Source organism: Neopsephotus bourkii, unplaced genomic scaffold (genome assembly GCF_033783945.1).
Source record: "Neopsephotus bourkii isolate Nb327-2 ecotype Australia unplaced genomic scaffold, CSIRO-AGI_Nbou_v1 NB_196, whole genome shotgun sequence".
Lineage (NCBI taxonomy): Eukaryota > Metazoa > Chordata > Aves > Psittaciformes > Psittacidae > Neopsephotus > Neopsephotus bourkii.
Genome location: NW_026900709.1, coordinates 4,031,817 through 4,054,577, shown reverse-complemented (window position 1 = coordinate 4,054,577; position 22,761 = coordinate 4,031,817). Strand labels below are relative to the sequence as shown.

The 22,761-nt window shown below is 43.6% G+C and overlaps 1 protein-coding gene across 3 annotated transcripts; it reads right to left on the bottom strand.

Moving 5' to 3' along the window:
- Positions 1-2,799: 2,799 nt before the first annotated feature.
- LOC133225065 (MOB-like protein phocein) lies at positions 2,800-22,643 on the bottom strand. 3 transcript variants are annotated; one of them, XM_061377111.1, is made up of 9 exons: positions 22,524-22,643; positions 20,649-20,813; positions 11,121-11,183; positions 10,509-10,609; positions 8,961-9,003; positions 8,617-8,703; positions 6,980-7,059; positions 6,080-6,191; positions 2,800-5,174 (listed from the first exon to the last, which is right to left on the bottom strand). In XM_061377111.1, exons 1-9 carry the CDS (start codon positions 22,524-22,526, stop codon positions 5,043-5,045), a joined length of 786 nt encoding a protein of 261 aa, XP_061233095.1. In that variant the 5' UTR covers positions 22,527-22,643; the 3' UTR covers positions 2,800-5,042. The 3 variants fall into 3 exon arrangements, with proteins under 3 accessions (XP_061233095.1, XP_061233078.1, XP_061233085.1); XM_061377094.1 differs by lacking the exons at positions 20,649-20,813; positions 22,524-22,643 and adding an exon at positions 13,133-13,284; XM_061377101.1 differs by lacking the exons at positions 2,800-5,174; positions 6,080-6,191; positions 6,980-7,059; ... (2 more) ...; positions 10,509-10,609; positions 11,121-11,183 and adding exons at positions 18,386-18,742; positions 19,310-19,399.
- Between the last annotated feature and the right edge of the window lie 118 nt (positions 22,644-22,761).

The following is a 22,761-nucleotide window of genomic DNA, read 5'->3' as shown; positions in this document are numbered from 1 at the left end:
TCTTCCTACAATATATTCATTGGATAAAAAGATTAATTGAATCTTTTAACTGAGATCTTTTCACATCAGCTGTTGAGAATGCAAAAAAATCAGATAAATTTGTATCTTTTAATCAATGGGAAGCCCACAAGGGAGATTCCGGTTTGGAACAAGGGTAGAAATTGAGTATGCTCTGGATGTCCACATGTACACTCTAGAATATCCCCACTTCTAGCCAAGAAGGCTTTTGTTCTTGAAATGACATAAAGCCACGTTCCTTTTCAGTAGCCCCAGTTTTAACTGCACTTTAGTCCTCACTCTTGAGTCTCACAGGTGTCGACAGTGCTGCAGACCTCTAAATTTCTTTATGGTCTTTTTAATTCCATGCAAATGCATTGAATTCTCTCCTCTGAACCCACTCAGCAATTCCTATAGTTAAGGACAGCTGGGGTTTTTTAATGTCACTTGTCTCTCAGTATCTGAAGTTGCTGCTGCTGTAGAAACACGAATCTGGATTGTTTTCCTAGCTCTGTTGTCTTTCACCTCTCAGGGCTACATTTAGGCTTTGTATTAGAATAAAAGACAGTTCTTCATCTAGAGAAAACCTCCGCCTGACAAGAGCCAAGGTAGATAACTGTAGAGTGAGTGGCATGGAGAGGGTAGCACGGGAATAAATTCCTCAGCGGTCTTGTTTTGACTCAAGGGGATGATGGGAATGGTAAGTAGCAGGTTTGAAACGAATCACGTTATCACTTCAGCTGACTGTAGAACTCCTGGCTGCAGCACACTGCGTATGAAACTGCATGGATTTAAAAGGGAAAACATGGCCCTGTTCTGTCTGAGCTACTGACCCAGGAACTGTTGGGACACAGTGAAAGCTGCTCTAGCTGAGTGCATATTCATCTGTCCTCCAGATTACTGTAAGCACCAGTGCTCATCCCTGGTGGGCATGTAGCTGAGAGCAGGGTCCTGCTGGCAAGGCTTGCTTTCAGAACCGGGGAGTTTGTGCTGGGTGCGCTCAGCCTGGGTGAAGGCTGTGCAAGGATTAGCTGACTTCATGCACCAGTTGAAGAGCACAGAACAAATCACCCATGTTCCTTGAGCATGGATGCTGAAACAGAAATAATTGAAAATGCTTCTAAAACACATCACACAAAATTTTCCATTTAGTTCCTTACAGTTAATATTCTGAAGGCCAACTGTGGCTTAGCCAGAAGAGTGAAGAGGGCAGGGTGCATTTTGGGTGTAGGGTGTTATAACAAAAGCTGCTTGTTTTGTCACCTGGTCTTACCCAACTAGAGCATTAAGGTGTGCCTTTATTAGTGCTGTGACCAGCACCAGCCATTAATTAAACAAAGCTTGTTGATCAGAAAAGCTGTCAAAGTAAGCCTGGCAAGATGGGGTTTTTGTATGTTCCTATTTATAGAGAGATGTATGTATGCACACACGCTGTTCAGTTTTCATTTTACCAGAATGTATTTTACATGCTCATCTTTTTACTGAAAGAACTGCAAATCAAACTTAACAGCACGGCCACAAAAAAACAAAGTACTCTTATTTATTCAGTAACAGGGCTTCAATTAGGAGCCTCTGTGCCGGAAATGTAATGGAAAAGTCCCTTACCTGTTATGTGACAACAGCTCTTGGAAGAACAGAGATAGAGGCAACTGTTCAGGAACCCCTGCAAAGTCTGTTTATACTTTCTGATGCTTAAATTGTTTGGAGAGGAAATACTTCTTTAGTGTTTACAAGCAGGAAGAAACCGTCCACTGATACTGTGCCCTGCTCCTGATCGTCAGAACAGTTTATTTATGTTCCTGGTCAGCTGCAGTAAACTGCTGCTTAACCTCAGTGTTTCTGATCTGTAAAATACTGGTTTCTGTTTGTAATGCGAAGATCTGGTCTATGGTTCTGATAGGAAGCTTCTCACCATTAAAAGCACTTACTAAATCAGCTGCCAGTTTCTTCATTACGTTTGCCTCGTCCTGACAAGACCCTAAATGTGTTACATCAATGTATGCCTTTCCTCAAGCTAGAGCTCCTTTGGAACTGCTATCTTTGCAGTTTTGACTACAGCTCCATGCAGCTCACAAAGCACAGCCATCTACTAAAAGCTGATCGGCCTTGTTCTTAATCTTCTGAAGGTAGAATGTGCAGGCTGCTGTCTTGACAATTCCCTATGGCTTGATTCTGAGAACAGCGTTCGCTAGGATTTAGACTTTCTGAAGCCTAATTCCTGTGTCAGAATTTAGACAACTGGAATGGATATGTGAACATTCTGGACTTCAGGTTAGTGTGATTCAGAAGAGACAAAAGTGGTTTAGAGGAACTGGTCTGGTGACATGTTCTGATGTGTTTCAGCAGCTAAAGTTTAACAACCTCCAATATAATTGAAATAAGGAAAGTAGCAAAATCACCATAACTGCCTTCTTGCAAGCTGTGTTAAACCAAACATCAGGAAAAACCTCAGTGACTAGGGAAAAAGCTTGTTGAAAGTTAACGCTTTGCTTGCAATGGGCCTTTGCATCTGTGACATGCTGTCATACTGTGCTTATTGGGGCATCCGGAAGGTCCTCTTTGAGATCTTCCCTGTTAATTGTAAAACCATCATTTTGTGATTTGAGAGGTATAAATTTGAGCTCTGACTTCAGGATGCCAATGAGTATTAAATTTCTCTGCTTTTGAAAGAAGAAATAACATTTCACTTGAGCTTACCGTGTAGCAGAGATGGGAAAGCACTGACCTTCCTGCTGGAAGCACTTTGGCGCCTGTGTTCTTGGATGACATGAAGAACGAGAATAACTTGCCAAAATATAGCAGTATGGATAAAGAAACAGTTTAATTTTATCCTTTTTTTTACAATATAATTCAAAGACAGTCTCAGTTCCCCTATTATGTAGAGTCTAAGTCTGTTAATATTTATTAGACAAATCAATGGTTTGCTTAGGCTAACTGAAGTTCTATGGTACCGTCAGGCACATGTGTGTACACAGTACTCATGTAAACAACAGCAAGGGAAAATACAAGCAGTGTTTCACTTAGGCCTTATATAAAATCAGATTAGTAGAGCAAGTTAACTTTACAGTGCAAATCCCAATGAGAATAAACAGGACCAAAACTTCCCAAGTTTTGTTTTGAAGTGAAACTCTTTAAAGCATAAGAGGACAAAAAGAGGTTTTAAACTTTTAATGCAGTCCTGAGCACCACATCATTCGCTTCAATTTTGCAGAGGAAATGTCATTAGCAACACCAGTGACACGGGTTTGCCCATCTCAGTCACCATGGCCAACAGCAGCATGCAGTGTCTGCACTGCAGAACCACCCTGGATGGTGCTGCAGTGGACTGTAACCAAGCTAAATACATCGTACTCCGTCTAGAACACAGTTCTCCTATCTGCAGCACCAACTTCACCATAGCTATCACAATTGAGTAACCTGGTCCATACGCGCAAGTTACAGCTACATGTATAGACAGCAACTAAAGTACTTTCACTCAGACAAAACCTCATGAGATTACCCTGCTGAAAATTAAATACAGTGATAACCACGAGACAAAAAGAGCTGTTGAAGTACTTAAGTTCAGTCTTTCCATTTTCTCATTGTTTAAATTCCCATTACATCCAGGTGGTACAGTTGCTTGAGGTGTGCTTGATTCATAGAAAGAAAAACAGAATTTAAGGCATGTTTAGTAGCATTATGAAAAATTACTTATTAAAAATAGGTGGATTCCCTTCTTTCCAAGTAAGTTTAATGTAGAAAACGAAGTGTAGCTTACCAAAACCAGCAGTGTTAGCCCAGTCTGACCTGCTTATAGAAATAAAACAAGGGCCCTTGGCAACCTCAGACAGAAACAACCAGCTAACTTCTTAAACAGCTAAGTAAAATATCAGAACACTGCTAGTGCTTTTAGACCCTGCATTCATGTAGGCTTAGCAGTATGTCTGCTGTATGCATCTCAAACATTTAATTCTATCATTCTAGACATAACACAATTAAGCAGCACTCATGGAAATTGTCAGTTATTGCAAATCTGCAAACACAACTTGAAATAAACACCTGATAGGGAACAGAAGCATGAATCCAAATCTTTCTGTCAAAGAATATAATGATGGTGAACGAAGAAAAACAACTGTATGTTTGAAAAGAATAATTAACTCTTGCAAAGAATCGGGGTCAGTATTTCAGATACTTAGAAGGTTTATACTAGGAATACAAGCAAAGACTGATCTAGTGTGTTATGTAGTGTAACACGAGTATTGATGAGGTATAATCTGTAAGCAGTTGCCATAAATACACACAGGTATAAGCCATTGACTTCTCTGTCACGGTTACTCTGTAGAGAAGTTGCGGACTGGAGATCAGCAGAAGTCTGCCTTAGCAGGATGGAACCTGTCCCCTGCTGTACACAAACCTCTTCTGCTAACAAAAGTCCAGAGAGAACGTTAGACGTATAGCAAGAATATAGATGTTCAATAGCATAGTGAAATTGTCCTTTTGGTATTACTAGTACTATAGATCCTATTAGTATTTGGATATACACATACAGGAATATGCACATCCAAAAAGTAAATCTTCAAAGCCATTTTAAAAAAATAGAAGCTAAATTAGGAATACGCTACATTGCAAGAAGCTTCCTGCAGAATTATATATTGAAGGTAATAATCTTTGAACTAAGACTTAATATAGCTACTGCATTGAAAAATGGCTTGCTGTGAAATCTTAATCTCACTTTATTCCCACCCAATCAGACACATCTTCAGGATTGTGATTCAATGATTGTTTAGCAGCAGTTTTAGAGAACTGTAAATTCTTTTATTAACAGGCATTATAAACAGATACTACTACTTTTATTTAAAAACCATGAGTGCCACATTGATGAATATACAGCTCATGAATAACTTAAAGTATTTCCCATATTAAAAAGGCAATGCACACAGCATACAAAAAGTATACTAAACAAAGCTATGAGGATACGTGATTGAAGTGTCTAAAATGATATATACAGTACATAATTAATGTTTGCTTTATATTCATTCAGTACAGGCTCTGTACTGCCTTTCCCATCATGCCTCACTCTCCCCTGACACTGAGTTTTGCACTTCTTCTTCCAAAATGGGTACAATCAGGTTATCCTTGGACATCAGGTTATACTTCATCACAAACTTAGTGAACCGGTGACACAAGAACGTTTCATTCTGGAGGTGAAAAAAGGGGGAAAACAGTATATACAGAAGGCATATTTTAAACAATTGAGCAGAACATACTAAAAAAAATGCTTATATGTGAGTATTAGACTTACAAGTCTTAAACATAGTAATGCTGAAATGGTAAATTTATATTACTTCTCTTAAATCTTTACTGCCTTGCTTACAGTTACTGCAATTAACAAAAAACCCTACTGAAGTTCAGACTGAAGTCACAGCTCCATTCCACAGCACTTGGACAAGCATATATTCGAATTTCAGTGTAGTCCTGATCACTCTCCAAAAGAGAATTTTAAGGTATTGTGAAACCCCTCTTACATATGCTATCCCCAACAGACCAGGGCACAGCCCTCCCATAGCTTAAGTGAGATTGGCAAAGGTTTCTTCCTCCTCCAGCTATACCCCCTACCTCCTTTCTATCCGGAAGTTTCTACTTTTCCATTAAAAAAACAAGTTGGCAGCTCCTGCAGGTGCACAAGCTGACTCCAGTTACTCTGTTTCTTTGGAGTTTTACAATTCCTTAACCGTTGTGTGACATACACAAACAGGAACCATCCGTCTATAAGCAGTACTAACTACACCAAGTGCTGGCATACATTCAGGAATCTTCAAACCAAGATGAATTTGAGTTGTTTCTAGAAAAACCTCTCAAATTCTGACCTTTCATCCAAATAAAACCATAACTGGGTAAACTAATTGTACAAATTAATTTTCATTATTATATATAGGTATAACATAGCAATTCAGTTCTTGTAAAACTGTCATCCACTATAATCAACACTTCACTTGAACGCAGATCTTCTTCTGGGACTATCAGAAAGCATGTAATACAGTTACATCACAGCTATTACTTCAGTAAATGCCCTTGTTCCAGGATGTAATTTAAAACTACTTACTTCATATTCATCAAATATCTGCCGGTGATGAAAATAAGCATGTGAAAATATTCTGTAAATCCTTCGGCACACCGATCCTAATTTGGCTACGGAGGATTCCTTTATGCTAACCCTGCAAGCACCAGGACAGAGGTTACAAAACAGCTCTACCAAAAAGACGACTGAGATAGATACATGTTGACGTGAATCCCGACTGTTAAACTATACTAGAAAATTGCATTTGTAATTTAGACTTAAGTGTTACAGATACCTGTGTCTGCGGTTGCTTCTTTTTGGAAGGAAAATAGAAATGTCAGTACGTACTGAGTATTTGAAAGTCATACTCTGCAAGGTTTTGCCTCCAGTCATTACTCTGCCAAGGGCTGCACTTCTGGTTTCTAGCACTGATGCGCAAAGGGAAGACGACTTCCTATTGTATCTCCTTTGCGATACTGGATTCCTAGATAAGCACAATTTTGACTTCCCCAGTTAGGTTTCTATGAGACAACATGTGGGCTGCTCATCAAGTACACTCCGTCTCTGTATTCTGTGGTCACTGATGTCCCACAGTGGATTGATGTTGGCTTCTAGAGGCTTTTGGTGCTGTAGCATCCTCTGAGTCACTGTGTCTCTCTAAAGGCCATCCTGTTCTTTAGGTTGGCACTACACCACTGGAAGCCCCCTAACACTGGTATTAGTGAAGCAATTCCTGCCTAAAAAGGACCCATCAGTTCCAGTAAACGGCAAGGAATTCCTCCTTGGCTTAAATGTAACAACAGGCCTACCAACAAGTGACACATGCAGAACTTGACATGCTTTCAGTAGCAGTCCATGAAAAATGCCTTTCAATATGCTTCCTAAGTGGCTAGGTACCACCTACTCCCTCCCTCTCTCCCTCCTCCCAAGAGAAAACACTTTTACCTGCTGGGGAAATATTTATTGCTATTCAGGAGACATGCAGCTCCATCAAGTGTGTGTCTGGTGTAGTCTATAGCAGGACACTACAAAAAGAGACAGTGAGTGAGCACATGTACGAGTGTGGGCATGATGCTGTCATATAACTTGTTGAAAGAGAAGCATTTAATTATGTTTCCTGATACTTTTATTCCCAGAAGTTTCACATGGCTTCTCTGAAGGTCTAACTCCACTTCTTCCTTAGGTGAGCCTTCTTTTCTCTCTTTAACAACCCATGTGAATCAATCAAGAGAAAAGTTACTATGGAAATGTGACTGTGCATGAGCAGTGAATTTCATGCATCTCCTGAAGTAAAGCTGTATAATAATACATACACCCCCTGAAAGAAAGACCTCACCTTACATTTGTTTCCCACACAGAGTCAGTCTTTTACAGGCTAAGTTAACACCTTATTGAAAAAAAACTTAACCCAAAACCCCCAAAACAAAGCCAACCAACCAACCAAACCTGAACCTAAGTATATCAATGTTTTTTGCCTCAGCAAAGAAAACCAAAATCAATACATAACCAAAAACATAGTAAGAATTCAAGTCCTGGCTCTGCAATAAAGTACATGTAGAGAAGGAAGAAAGTAACGATCTGAGACAGGCTGAGAGCACAGGAATGTCTGTACATTTTGCCATTCCCCAACTTCAGCAAGAAATCTTCTCAGTTGTACATTTTTGTCAGCAGTTTGCATCACCCGCTATCTGACTACTACTTGATAGCTATTACTGATATGGAAAACAGCAGATGACTGGTGCATGCTGAGAGCGAAAAAGCTGCCTGAAATTCTCCAGTCTAGCTGAATAAAACAGACTGACTGCATGCCAACACACTTGGTAGCAATGAGCATTAGAGGAAGGACTGGAAAAGAAGTTGGCCTTCAGAGCTAAATAAGTCATCTCAGGAAACTACAAAACAAAAACAAAGCAAAAGGCTCAGGTTAAAAAAAAACAGTACCTTATTCTGGAAGGGGAAATACAAAGATAAATATGTCAGACTGCACTGTCACCATAACCAGCAGCGACAGAGACAGACCTTCTGAAGGACAAGGAAAAATAACGCTGTATCAAGTGGTTCCACAGGAGATCAGAACAAAATTAAAGTAACTGGACAAGCTACTGCCACGCTGATACCCCACTTGACATACAGGATTTTTACGACTGCACTACCTTTTAGGAGTAACTCCCCCAACAATGTGCACATGCAGCCGCTCTCGGAGTGTCAGGCTCACATGCCTAGTGCTATGGATCAAGGCCAAAGTCTGAAGAGGACACCCTATTCTCAGCAAGTACTCTTCTTTCAGTTAAACAAAGGCCTTTTCCCACTCAGTTCCAGGCTATCTCAACCCAAATTAAAGGACAAAAGAGGGGAATATGCAAAGTCTCTAATGCTGTGTTAAAAAGCAGTTCTTTCCTACCTCATCCCGTTCTTTCACAGCCACTACAGAATGGGAAAGAAGAAAACCTTAAGTGATATTCTTAGCCCACATAAACTGTCATTTTGACTAAGGAGCTACTGTAATTGTCTCCACATGAACAAAAGAACTGTAACAGAGAATCCTACATCAACAGGGTCCATTTTCCAGAATACATCCATACCTCTTTGGGAGTTTTATGAGCTGCACAAAGAAAAATCCATTGTTCAGTTGCTGTCATCTGAGTACATGTGTCTGGGTGACATTCACTCTGTTAAAACAATTGTTCTGTCATGAAAATCACCCAACAGCAAAAAACAGGCTGATCTTTTCAAATCACTTTCTTGTCCTGTCCCCCACCAAAAAGGGCATTTTGCCCCTTTAACACCCTAAAACACTCTTACCTCAAACCACTGCTTAAATCAGTGTGTATAAATTTAGACGAAAGCTCTGCAAACTCCGCATCTTACAATACAAAAACACAGTCTCCTCCCTCAAACAACACAGAAACATCAAGAAAAGAATTACCTGCAGCTTGACAGCTAGTCCATTGAGCTCAAGGCAGAACTGCCTAAAAAATAATGAACACAGCAGCATCAGAATCAATTTGTTTTTCTACTGGAAACATCTAATAAAGACCAAGGTGATCCATCCTGATTGTCACAGATCCCTTAACAGTTTGGGAAATGATTCTTGTGAAGTGGAAGAAATACAACAGCACATGAAAAATACCTTACTTAATGGATACTATCAAATAATATCAGATGTCACACCTGAGCAGGCAATAGGCTAGGAGTTGACACACTATAAAAGGACTAGAGGTTGAGAGAAACAATTCGTACCAGCAATTTGTACTCAGCAAAACTAGTACAGTTCAATTCTTACCTGAGAGTAGAGGCTGAGCTTAACAAATAATTTAGTGGAAGTGTTTCCCAACTTTGTTAGGGAAGAAAGCACTATCTCAGGCTAAAAATAGGAACACTTTAAGAAAATCAGTTTCTTAAGAATGTTTTACATTCGATAGCTGGAGCATTTCATCTTTGTAGGATATTCTTCCTCCAGGTCAATCAAGTGGCTAAAGCCCCACCACAGATCATTAATAGAGTGGGCTTTGAGAAACCCTGCCATCACCAGAATGTACCCAGAAGTGTGATCTTTAACTTTAGAGAATCCACCCTTCCATCCTGCAGGAAAATCTGAATGCATTTTCCAAAAGCAACAAGTATTTAGTGACCAGTCACTCCTGTGAATCTACAGTGATTTTAAGTGGTGTATGTGAAGGACACAGGAAATCGTATGTATACACCTTTTACACTTTTGAGGATTCCCTGCATCTACTGCAACTATTCCAGAGCAGAGGAGAGAAAAAGAAAACAGGAGGCAAAAAGGCAAGATATTTAAATCTAGGGGTAGCTTAGAACTATTCCTATTCCTGAAAGTGTATTTGGCAATTTATATTTATCAAAAAAGAATCAGGATACAAGGATACTAAAGTGATGCCAGGAAAAAAGGATTACCACACATGTACTAACAAGGTGTAAACCTACACTACAACTGAAAAAGACTTTCAGGCACAAACTATCAAGGCTGAACGTATTTGTTACACCGCATAAAACAAACCGAAGAAAGACAAAAAGTTTTGGGTTTCCTTACAAGTAGGTAAAGAACCGTGAGACGCAGGTACTCCTGCTTTCCCACCTAACGCAAGTTTCAGAACTGGAAGCAGCTGGAAATCACATTCCCAGTTAGTGAAGATGAGGAACTGATGACACTAGTAGAGAGTGCCATGGAAATTCATGACTGTATTTTCACATTCAAAACATGCTAATACAACTTCTTAAGTGAGGTACAAACATTTTCTTAAAAACCTTTAAAAAAAACACTAGATCAGAGCACATCATAAACCTTAAGAACAAGGAAGTCAGAAAATAATCAATACCACAGTATAACAATGTTTAATAGTAGAAATATCAAGGTTAATTTAAGTTTCTTTTGATTTGTCATATTCAAAAAGACTCAGTATCTATGCACAAAACTTACAATCAGGACACTACGTTGACAAAGACAGATTCTCACCTTAAATGTTCATATTTCCATACACCTTCATCCTGGCCTTCAGGAGGTTCAAGGATCTTATCAATGTTGGAACAGTCTGCCCTTATGTTTTGCTGAATATACTAGGAAAGGGGAGGAGAATAAGTGGCGATCTTGTGGTAATTATAGTAAGACAGTATATTTAGGACATTACATCTTTCAGGGTCTTACTTTTTCTCTTTACTTAAGGAGTGATTGACAGGTTAAAAATGAAGGAGTAGATGGGCAGGGTAAAAAAACTGGTATTTAAAAAAAACAAAACACCCAGATCTGCAAAATGCCTTTGCTCAATTAGAAAAGGTAAAAGAATGGGTGAATTTTACAGCTTTTTACAACATCCGTCCCAAAACAAAGGAACCCCACTATTTTCTTTAACCTGTTCTGTTTAAACCAGACATGGGAATTAAGAGTTATTTATGCACACGCAATTGATAACTACGTCTTTTAAAATATATGTAGGGTGCTTATGAAATTCACTCCTGTTCAACACAACTCTGAGCAGACACAGAGCATGCCCTGTTCTATGGGTTTCCACCAAGATACAAAACTTGGGGAACTGAACTTAATAACAACATTCCACAAAAGGAAGAATACCTGCTGAACAGCTAATGTGCTATCCATTTCTTCAAAGGATTCATCAGGCCAATTGTAGAAATCCTGTTAAAAGGAAAAGTTTAACCTAATTTAACAAACATGGAGGCAGAGGAAGAAAAGCACACAGCCTACAGTAAGCTTGGACATGCAGGAAAATAGATGTAGTTTATACAATTCCAGGAAGCTACATCTGAACAGAAGCAGCACAGAGTCTTGGCAAGAACAGGGACTTATGTTCCTAATGTTACAATACTGGAACATCTTGCAGTTAAAGTCTTGGCATATTGTCTTCATCATCTCTCCCCTGCGTCTTCCTGTAGCACCTTTATGGTATTTTTTAATGCATGCAGTGCCCATTTCACATGTTAGACCATGTAAGACTGGGGAAGAAAAGAGGTCTGCAGAGAGCAGCATTGTACAATGGTTATGAAACTAAAAATCCCAGTATGTTCTAGTAGTAACACACCACTAAAAACACCTCTGAACCCAGGTGATGTAATGCAGTGTTGGTCTAACTTGGTACTACCTCTCTTGGTACAGTCAGTAGCTGTGTACGTAACTGGATGGCTATCAGCTGTGCTAACCCATGGTGTTTAATACAGTGAATCATAAAACCCTCAGATCCATCAGTGTTCTGCAGCAATTCACATCCCCTGCAGCTGCTATCATCCCAGATGTGTGTATTTATTACTTGGCCACAGCCATCCTAGCAGACACAGTGACTGGATGGAAATGCTCCAGCTGTGAAGCTTAGCAATCTATTCTTGAGAAAACAGTCTCATGTCCAGAGAACATACCTAGAGTGAACACCTTCTGCTGGAATACCACTAACTGTATTTGCATACAGAATAGCTATACCACAGTGCCATCCAAAATTAACAATTTAAATACAGCCACGTAGCTTTTTTACCTATATGATTGCATCACTATACACAAAATTCTTCAACCTACATGAACTCTAACAGAACACAGACCAAACCTAGGTCTATGTCCAGCTTACCAGCTTATTTTTCAGCATACCCCAGATTTATCAAAGGCACACAATGTTGTGTTTCCTTCACAGATTAAATATGTACAGAGTGAACCCATGTACAAGGCTGTGTATTAATTTTACCTCCGTACCTTATGACAAAGCATGGAAGAGATGCATTTTTTCAACATGTCATACACTACTGTTTCTGACCATGAGGTCTCCTCACCAGAGTGCGAGCATAAAGGCCTCACAGAAGACGGCACCTCTGACACTATCTAAAACCCGCAGGTTACATGTCTGAGATGCACCTTTTCACGATGGCCTTGAAAGCACAGAAATAATTTCTACGAACAGAAGCGCTGTGTCTCCGGCCGGGCGCGCAGGTTACGCAAGGGAAAGATGACTGGTCTCTCCTGATGCGCAGGCCAGGTATCGTGACGGTGCAGAACTCCCAGCCCACACTCCCAGATCACACAGGGGCCTCGCTCAGCTCAATTCGGACCCAGCATTTGAACAGCAACAGCAGTAACACACGGTCGCTGTCAGAACAACACCCTGCTTGCAGAAAGCCCCAGGCCCCGGGAGCAGCGCTTCGCCTCAGACAACACCCGGTCATTCCACAAGAGCTCTCCCGCGGCCAACGCCAGCCACCGCGCTCCAGAACGCCGCACGGCTCTGCCCGCCGAACCGGAGCCTGGAATCCCGCGGGAAGCACGGCGACCGAAACCTGCGGGCAGGGGAGGCGGTGGTACCGCAGCGACCGCTCTCCCCGCGCCCGGCAGAGAAAGCAGAGCCACGACCCCCGGCCCGCTCCCCCGCGGCCGGAGCTCGCCCAGGCCGCGGCCCGGCTGTGCGGAACAAAGCGATCCCGCGGAGCGGGGCCCGCTGCCGTAGCCCGCCCGCCCCACCGGCCAGCGCTGGGCCGCGGTAGGCCCGGCGAGACCCGCGGCGACACCCCGACGGCTAGCCGGGCCCGGCGCCTCGGCGACGGAGCTGCCCGACCCCGCGCACCGGCCTGGCGGCGGCGGAAACACCTCACCTGGGCCTTGGTGCCCGGCCTGTTCCGCCTCAGCACTGCCGTCCCCTCCGCCATGACCATAGTGACAGCGGCGCCAGGACCCGGATGCGGCAGCGCCGGGCGGGGCGGCGGAACAGGGGGAGGAGGCGGAACAGAGGGAGGAAGCGGAACAGCCACGGGCGGGCAACGCGGGGAGCGGGAACTAACGCGGGGCGGGGCCTCTCGCGAGAGGAGCCGGCCCTGAGCAGGGGCGGGCGAGCGGGCACGACCCGGCCTCTTCCCTCCGCCGGCCTTCGGAGCGGTTCGTGCTGGTGTTGTTCCCGCTCCTGCCGCGGGGCTGCGCGGGAGAGCCGTCCCCTGAGCGGGGCTGAGGGGCCGCGGGCCCTTCCACGGTGCTCTGGCCTCTGTGTGAGGCAGAACCACGTGGGAAGGTCGCCGGTTGCCCGGGCCGGCTTCTTGGAAAGCAGATCTGTGAGCCCTGTACTCGTGAGGAACAAACTCCCCTTTTTCCTCCTTTCCCTTGCCCCGGGAGGTGGGGACAGCTTTAATGGTGGTTCCTGTCGCTTTCTGTCCTGCGGTGCCTCGCCCGGGGGAGGGTGAGGCCGGCTCCACGCTGGGCTGCAGGGCAGCGAGCGGAGCTGTTGGGTTGGTGAGATGAAGTCCCTGAGGTGAATGAGCTGAGTGGTTGGTGAGGAAATGCGTTCTTCAGGTTTCAGCCCGTTTCATCAGTACCGCACTGCCAGCATCTGACTGCGTGTGCTCCCACAGGGTCAGTCCTCCGCCTACACAACACAACTGAGGCTATGGCATTTCATACAGCCTAAACCATAAGGCTGGGTTTTCTACAAAATATCTTAAGCCCTACATTAAACATATGTATTTGCTAATGCTAAGAATAAGGAATTTGAAAAACTCATCCAACAACAGTGATTTGGGGCAAAGGGCTTCAAACAAAGCAGGCCTGAAGTGTCCCAAGGTCTTCAAAGGCGGGATTGGCAGCCTTGTGACTGGTGTGCAGAGGTCACAGGCTGCTGTGGTAATGGAAAACAGCTTAAGTTTCAAGGTTTCCTGTGTCGGGTGTTGACTGTATTTGGGAAGAAAACATAAAAAGGCACTGTTAGCTGAGAGTTGGCTGATAAATTGGGCACCATTAGAAGCAAGCAGAGACTTTGGAAGGCTCCAATCACTTGTTATTTCTGTAGGATAAGTGAGAAGAAAATGTTTTGGAAGCTGTTCTGTTCCCAAGGGATAAGCAGTAGGAATAAGGACAAATGTAATATAATGTAGGAGTATGGAGTAAGGAAGGGTGAATTAATTCTGTGAGCAAGAATGATACAGCACTGAGGTAGAGATGTGAGGTACAACCAGCAATTAAATAGTTGCAGTTCAGTGTTGATTCCTGAACAGTGGGGAGTGCAGGTACCTGATGCTTCTACTTCCCCTGCATTAAGGGTGAACTCTGTGTGGTTTTCCCCCCTCACTAGGCTCATTTGCTCTATATAACATCTGCTTCCCCATGTTAAATCCTCTCCCTTCTACCCAATGACAGCTAGAGTGTGCACAACATATCTGTATTGGAAACACTGGAAAATCCCTAATTAGGTTTTCTCAGAAAGCAAAGTGCATCTTGAATATGTATTTCATTGAGGCAATGCCATGAGTAAGCTCTCTCCTTGTTCAGGAGGTCAGGTTAGAGCTGAAAGCTGGGCCATGTGCGAGAGACCAGAAATAGGTAACGGGGTCACCTCCTGCATGGGTGGCTGCACCCAGCTAAGGGGCTCCATTCAGGTTATACTGTAACACAAAGGAGGCAGTCCAGCTGCAGGCACCCAGTTGGGTTTGCATTAGTTACTTTTTTACTGCCGGTCAGCATTCCTGCCCCAGGATGTTAGCTGTTTGACCTGTGGTGAAACTCTGCTCAGCAGTTTGTGTAAGAAACCATGGAAAGGTGAATAACCTTGGGATAAATTGGTGCAAAGAAAACACAGGGTACAAATGGCCTATTACCTCTCTGCCCATGGCAGGGGGTTGGCACTAGAGGATCTGAAGGTCCTTTCCAACCAAAACCATTCTATGATTCATTTTTTATGAGATTGCTATTAGCCAGCCCTAAAATAAAAGCAGTTCTAGCAGTCTTTAAAATGTAAGTCCTTTAAAATTCAGCAGCTTGTTTGGATTTGCTTTTTTGTCGTTTTGGCTTTACTTTTTCTGTCACCAAACTCAAGGTTTAACTGTAATCTAAACGACAAAGGAGTTGAGGATTTGACATTTCCATTTGTCCCTGACTTTCGTTTCATGGACATCTTGCTTCTAAAATAGAAATAAATCTGGCTGTGAAGAAATACCCCTCAGAGATAAATATCTGTTAGCTCGATCTGCAGCTGCTTTGCAGAAAAGGGAAAGAAATGTGCAGTGCTTGTTAATGAAGATGTTAAAGTCTGTTGATCTGTTGAGTTGTCCCTTGATATTTAACCCGGTATTCCTGGAAGCTGCTCATTGTTTCTGTTTTATTGGATGTCAAGTTGGCTTTAAAAAAAATGTGATCAACTTTGTTTGGTTTTCACCTGGTCTTCATTGCCTCAAGACCTTCGAGGGTGAAGAATGGAATATTTAGCCAAAATCTTCCTGCCTATTCCTGTGCTGTTAGGGATCTGACCTTCCCTTCTCCTCTACTGGTGTGTAAAGGATTCATCCTTTTCTTACTATAGCAAGATAACAATGAGGATGATAAAGGTTTTATGGAAACAGTATAGCTGCTGCTAATGGTGGTTCTGAAATGTTAAGAAAGGAAATGAATGGAGGTAGATGGAGTCCATCTTGTTTCCTTGGGATTCAGACAGCCTGAGGAGAGGTTGGGAAGGGCTGTACCCACCCCCAGAAGGAGATAGGGCAATATATAACATTTTTACCAAAATTGAAGCTTTGAAGTAGACTAGAAAACAGGGAATAAAGAAGTCTAAATTCCTCCAGGAATGACACAGCAAAGAGCGTTCATGATTGATTCTGTCCTCCAATACAGAACCAGAGGGATCTAGGGTTTGGCATTCCCTCATGGACTAGGGAACAGTAGGAGCAGATGGATCACCTTGGCTGTGTAACAGTTACCTTGTCCTTGCTTGCAGTGATAGCCTTGTGGTGCAAGAATGAAATGTTCTGTTTATCATTCGAGCAGATGTTCATATACGTCCTTCATGGGGTTAGGCCGAGGAATACTTTGGGTTTGCTTTTTATCTACATCCATAAATTACTTATTCCCGTGAAAGCTTTCAGGAAAATGTGACTTTTGTACTTAATCCATTATGTGAACAGTAGTGGATATAGCCACACAAAATAGTTTACTGAACAAACACGATACCAAGCTGCTGCAAGCATGGTTGGGGTAGACCTGGGGGGAGACAAGGTTGTGTGGTGGGCACTTGGCAGCACTGCTGCATGGATTTGGAGTTTGCTGGGATCCTACTGGGGAGAGGGCTGGTACAGGGGTGCTACCTCGGCTGAGGGACAAGTGGAGGTAAGGGAGGAAGTGCTGCCTCAGATGGCACCCTGGCAGCTTATAGTGCCTCCTCTTCCAAGAACTGCAAATGTCATGAGACCAGTTGCTGAGTGGGGATCCCATGTAGTTCGTATCTCTGGAAGACATCATTGCAAGAAATGCTGAAAGGACTAAATGTTTCTCAGTTGGGAGTTGATTCTTACTGGGATGGGGTCTAGTTTCCATTTGTATGTTAAATACCTTCCCCCTCTTTGGTATGTGACTATAGCCTGCATACCTCCCTTATCATGCAAGATAATGCTTCCCAATCAGTTTGCATTTCATTACACAATCAATTGTCTTTCAGGATGCTGGTAGTGTGATAAGGTTCAGCTGTGCAGTGCTGCAGCTAAAGTAAAGGTGCAGCAGGCCAGGTTTCAAGAGGTAGGCCTTTTATACTAAAACATGGTAGTTACATCACATTATTTGGTTTAGAAAGGACCTTAAGTTCATCCAGTTCCAACCCCCCTGCCATGAGCAGTGACACCTCACACTAGACCATGTCACCCAAGGCTCTGTCCAACCTGGCATAGTTCAGTGGTTTTTAACAACCTGAACTGTGTGACCTTTGCCTACAGCTCTGCAGTAGGTATGTGGTAACCAGCAGCACACCCCAGTTTTGGGAAGCAAAAGACATGATAGCCAAGACTGTCAAACACTGTAGCTCCTAAGGGAGTGGCTGGGTGATTAACTGGATTATCTAAATACAGAACTGGCTGTAGCTCACCTCTGCACTGTTTATTACTGCTGGGGGGGGGGAAGAGCCCAAAACTGCCCTGGCAGAAAATACCTTGTTTCAGAATATGCCAAAGCTGCAGCCCCCCACTGCGGCTACTCAAGCTCTGAAAAATGTATTTCATTACAGTCCTTTCCTGCTACCTCCTAAGTAAGGCTTTCACTGTATCTAGCAATGTTCATTTTGTAGCACCTTCAATGGAATGGAGAATTACCACTTAACTCCTGCTATTGAAGTTTCAGGAGCAGTCATACACTCATTTGATCAGATCTCAATGCAGTGTACATTCTTAGAATGCACTATATCAGTGTATACATAAACAACTCTGAAAGCATCACTAGGAACACAGGGTATAAAGTCTAGATTTGTGTATTCCTACACAAGCAACCTTGAATCCTTTTCCAAGGCAAGATAAGAGGGTTGCAAGTAAGCAAATGTGATTGCTTCAGCCTTACTTAAATAAATGTCTTGACATTTAGAAATGTTGCATTAAGGATAAAGGAAATTCAATTTGTCAAATCAGCTGAAGTTATGGGAAAGTTGCAGACCTGGCCTGAGATAGTGATCAGTGAAAAAACATACTTCAGAACCAGCATCAGCAGCCCAGTGCTTGATGGAAGTTACTTACTTTCTAGTGGCAAAATTCAGTGCGAATGATGTAAAAAAACCCCATGGGTATGAATAGTACCAAGCTGCTTTCAGATGGCTGTGGGACAGGCTGTTCATTGGTAGGGCTGTTTGTGGATATACCAGCCTCTCAGCTGTTGCTAAAACAGGAGTTGAACATGTTATCTTAAGCTAAAGCTCAATGTGGAAGGGAGGGCAGCCGGAGGTCCCTTCACCACTGCATCTGTGTGATAACCATTTTAAACTCATCTCCCAATTCCATGCAAGTTTAGGGAAAACAGTGCATCACTCCAACTGAAGTGTTTCAGAGAGATGAGTGCACTGAACAACTGAGACTCAGTTTCACTGAGCAACAGCAGAAACTGAGACAGAAGCAGAATAGTTTTAGAAGTTTATTGTAAAGACCTTTACACTCTCAGTACAGAGACAAGGATATAAAATGATGTTGTTTGGAATAATTAAGGCTGGTTGGTGGTCGTCTGACTTTCGCTGTCCAGTGGAACTCAAGCAAGAGCAACTGATTTCTGACTGTACATGTTTTTATTTGCGTTCCATCATTACAGTGAGATCACAAGTTATTTCAGAGACTCAATGCCTGTTTACTATAAAATAAAGGACATTATTTACATGATGAAAGAAAAATTTCAGCATTTTAGTGGAATGGATGACTGATGCTGCAGCAGGCTTAGTCCACGTATTTCCCAAGAATATCACCATCTCTGAACAGGTAGTAGTCCTGCAAGGAAAAGGAACATTAGTGCCTGTTGTATGGGTTGGTTTGCTAGTCTTGTTCTGAAGTCAGGGCTACCACAGTCATGAACTGCAAAATCAAGTGAGCCAACCAAGATTAGCTCCACACACTGACTTCTTGAACAGGTGTTTCTGCTCCTCCTGTCTCTTCTCCTTTGGGAAAGCTACCATGTTACTGGTTTTAGTAGTAGGAAGTAGAAGAACTGTTAGAAGACAATTCCATAAACTTTCTCTGGCAAAAGCTAGGATACCCTCAGTAATTTCAAAGCCTTTTTGGGCTCCTTCTAATATATGCTTGGCATGAGGAGCCACTTCATCTACTCAGCAAAGGTTAGGCCAGAAGTCTCCTTGGTTACTTCCTTTTAAGCCAGGGTGGAAGTAGTCAGTACTACAAGTACCAGAGGCTGGCTGAATCAAGCTGCTCCCATACAAATACCAACCACTGCACTTCTTGAATGCTGCTGACACTATGAAGTAACTACAGGATTTATCACCGGCAGTGTGACATTTTGGAAACCAGCTTACACTGCATTCACAAAGCTGGGATACTCACTTTATCTTCTAGTACAATCTTAGTACCGCCATATTCCGGTAGCAAAACCTTTTCACCGACTTTGACACTCACTGGCTGAATCTCACCATTCTGAAAGAAAAAAAAAAAGCCTTAGTTTTACACTATACAGACAGATGTTAACAGAATTCCTCCAAACAACAGTGAACCATCCACATATAAGGCACTCAGGAGATCACAACTCTTATTTTCATTGTGCAATGAAACTGGCATACCCAGGTGTACTAGGAAACCAAGCCACCAGTCAGTTGTCAAGCATGGGAGTCCTGCAATATTTAGGCAGCAGAACCACAGTGGTTTTCTGTATATAACTGGTTTTCATTTATTTTTGAGTACAAATACAACTGTGAGGTCTTTGCTTGACGAACTAAGTAGGATTTCACTTAAAGAAAACCACCCAAGAAACCTAAGAAATTAAGTGACAGACCAAGAAACCCACTTCTTAAATGAAGGGAGAGTCCATGTCCCTACTCTGTAGCCAAGGCTAATTTCTCCCAAATGCCAGTCAGACGAACCTTCCCATCTCTTACTGCAATCAACTTGTCACTGTTTCTAATGAATCAATTGTTTAGAAACACCTGATTAAATGTAATTGTATTTGTGTAGCATAAAGGAATCATTAGCATGTTAGTTAAATATTAGCGCCATTTCACAATACAAAGGTTTAGAATCAAATGACACAAACCAGTATGACATGTATGGAAGAACCCAGAGTAAAGAAAAAGGCCAAGTCAACATGGCCAAGTTGAAACTTAACCTGTTTTACACTATCACTTCTAACTGAACACTGCTTTACTGGGGAAACACCTTCTGATGCTGAGGCCCACAGCCACTGGTGACTTTGTGAAGTGAAAACAGTGTCTTTTTATGATCCCAGATGCATATTCAACATGCAAAATTAAAAAAAAATAGTATCTGATACATTTATTTTGATTCCTGATTTTATTTTGTCCAGTAAACCTGATCCTTACAGACACAGCACCAGAGAGTGAATGCTGCACTGTGGGATTCCACCCTGCTCGCAACTCACAGGAATTCAGGCATGTAATAATCTTAACACAGAAGGCTGCTGGTGCTTCAAGGTTTTGGCTGAGAAGTAGTGCAGTTTAAAAGGCAGGTATTTTCCATTTTACAAACCATCAACGCTGGAATTCTGGAATGCTGGAATTCAAGGCCAGAGCCAGTCAGGAGAATTTGAGGTTTCTACCTCCTCCCTGAATCTGTACTTCCAAATTCAGTCATCAGTCACACATTTCAGTGAGCCATGACTACCACACACCATTACTAATCCAACCCAAATGTAATGCCTCAGGATATTTACCTTTCCTCTGGCTCCGGATCCAACTGCTACTACTGTTGCTTGTAGCACCTTCCCTTGAGCTTTTTCTGGAATCATGATGCCTCCTTTGGTTACTGCCTCAGCCGCACATCGTTCAACCAGAACACGATCAAAGAGGGGAAGGAATTTCCTGAAGGCTTTTCCTGCCTATGGGAGTAATGTACAGTGAAACAAAAGGAACACTACAACAGAACAAACTGAAATGACCTCTTTTTCTGTTTAGTTAAAAAAGAAAACTTTTTTAATAGTAGCATGCAAAGGCCACCTTTGATTGCATCATAAATTGCTGCATACACAAGGAGATGCTGGGCAATCTTGACAGTTCCAAGGAAGAAGTACTGCAGCTGGGAAATGAACCAGCACCTCCTCTGGAACAGCTGCCTCCTCCTCTGGCTGAAAAGCTCCATGGTTTTAATCCCAAGACCTCAGTCACTGTAGGTTGGTGAACCTAATTATCAATTATATGAGCTATATTTATTCAATTCACAACTACATTTAGGACCCTTTGGGACAGTCGTGTTTTTAAAGTCTAGCCAGGTACTTCATGTCAGTCTTCTCTGGGTACTTTCATGCCTCAGCATTTCACACAGCCCCAAGTTTGCAGTGCGAGTGGCGTCACTCATACTGACTGCTACAAACAGACTGCAGCTTTACAAGGACCTTTAGCTTTGGCCCCTAAAAAGAGGAATGTAGGCATATTTCTGTCTGCATTGCTTCAGTGTCTGCCTCTGCTGAAGTAGAGATGGGGGGGATGTTTGTTGAGCTGTTGGTTTTGGTGGTTGAGGTTTTTGGGTTGATTCTGAGGGGGTTTTTTGTAACTACTGCCATTTGGCTGCATTTCAGGAAGAGCAGCCTAACTCCCATGCACCAGCTAAATGCAAGCACTGAATCCCAACAAGCAGGGGTTAGGAAGAAGGAACTTGCTTTGATTTAGGCAACTTGCCAAGTCACATGGAGACAGCGATCTGCTGGACAGGTACCCAGAGCCCACATTCACAGAAAGAGCTAGAAACAAGGGCCTGGCATCCACGTGCCCTTTACTGATGGCTCATCAGCACACACAGACATGCTTTAAAACTGGGACAAGACAAACTGACAGAGCATGAAGACGCTACACGAGAGAGGTGTTCTGCCAGTTATCGTTATCCCACAGCAATAACATTACACAGGATGCCTGCTTTCATCCTGTGCAGATGGCATCCCTGATTCTGGGGGTTCTTTTTAGGTGTTCTGTATTTAACAGAAACGAGCAGCCAGGCTCATGACCGTGAGCATTCTACACTAAAAAATGCTATTCTCTCACACTAGCAGGACTGTAAGAATTAAGTATTACTGCAACAGCGAACGCAACTCTGCCCTTACCCCATTCCCCTGCAAGGTCTCTATAAAGGATTACGAAAACCACATTGAGCGCCCAAGCCCGCAGCACTGTCGGGTTCCTTTCTTGTCCCCAGGCTCTGCGCCCCGCTCCCTTCCCGCCAGATGCAGCCCCGCCCGCAGCCCCGCGCTTGCGGAATAACCGCTCACCCCCCGCGGGCTGCACGACCTTGCGGCGCCTCAGACCCCGCGGGGCGCAGCCCCTGCTAACGCACGGCCACCGCGCCGCCGTCTCCCTCCCTCCTTCCTTCCCTTCCTCCCTCCCTCCCTCCCTCGGCTCATCTCGGCGCGACAAGGCCGCCGCCGCCGACCTCCGTCAGCCTGAAGAAACTCCCGTGCCTGGCGGCGTGGCCGCAGCCCGCTCAAGGACCCCGGTCAGCAACTTGCCCACAGCCACAAGCGGTGCTGCCAGCAGGTCCCGCCTCCCCCTCAGCGGGACCACACCAGGGAACGGGCCTAAGGCCAGCGGCGGGCACTTACCATGGCAGCTCCTCCGCTCCCCACGCTAAGTGACCGCGCCGCCGCAGGCACACGTGAGGAAGGTCACAGCCTGCGCATGCGCGTCCGGTGCCCCGCCCCAGGGCGGAGCCGCCCCCCCACGGCCCGGCTGCGGCCTGCTCTGGTTCTGCCGTTAGCCTTGGGCTGCCGGGGCTGTGCCCTACTCCCGCAGGCTACCGATACCGCGGCGGTGCCGTGACTCGCGCAGTGCAGCGCCCGC

Coding starts and splice junctions, on each gene's coding strand:
- LOC133225065 (XM_061377111.1), bottom strand. Junction 10,610..11,120: donor GCACATTAGCTGTTCAGCAG/GTATTCTTCCTT, acceptor CCCCTTTCCTAG/TATATTCAGCAAAACATAAG. Junction 5,175..6,079: donor AGATATTTGATGAATATGAA/GTAAGTAGTTTT, acceptor TTTCACCTCCAG/AATGAAACGTTCTTGTGTCA.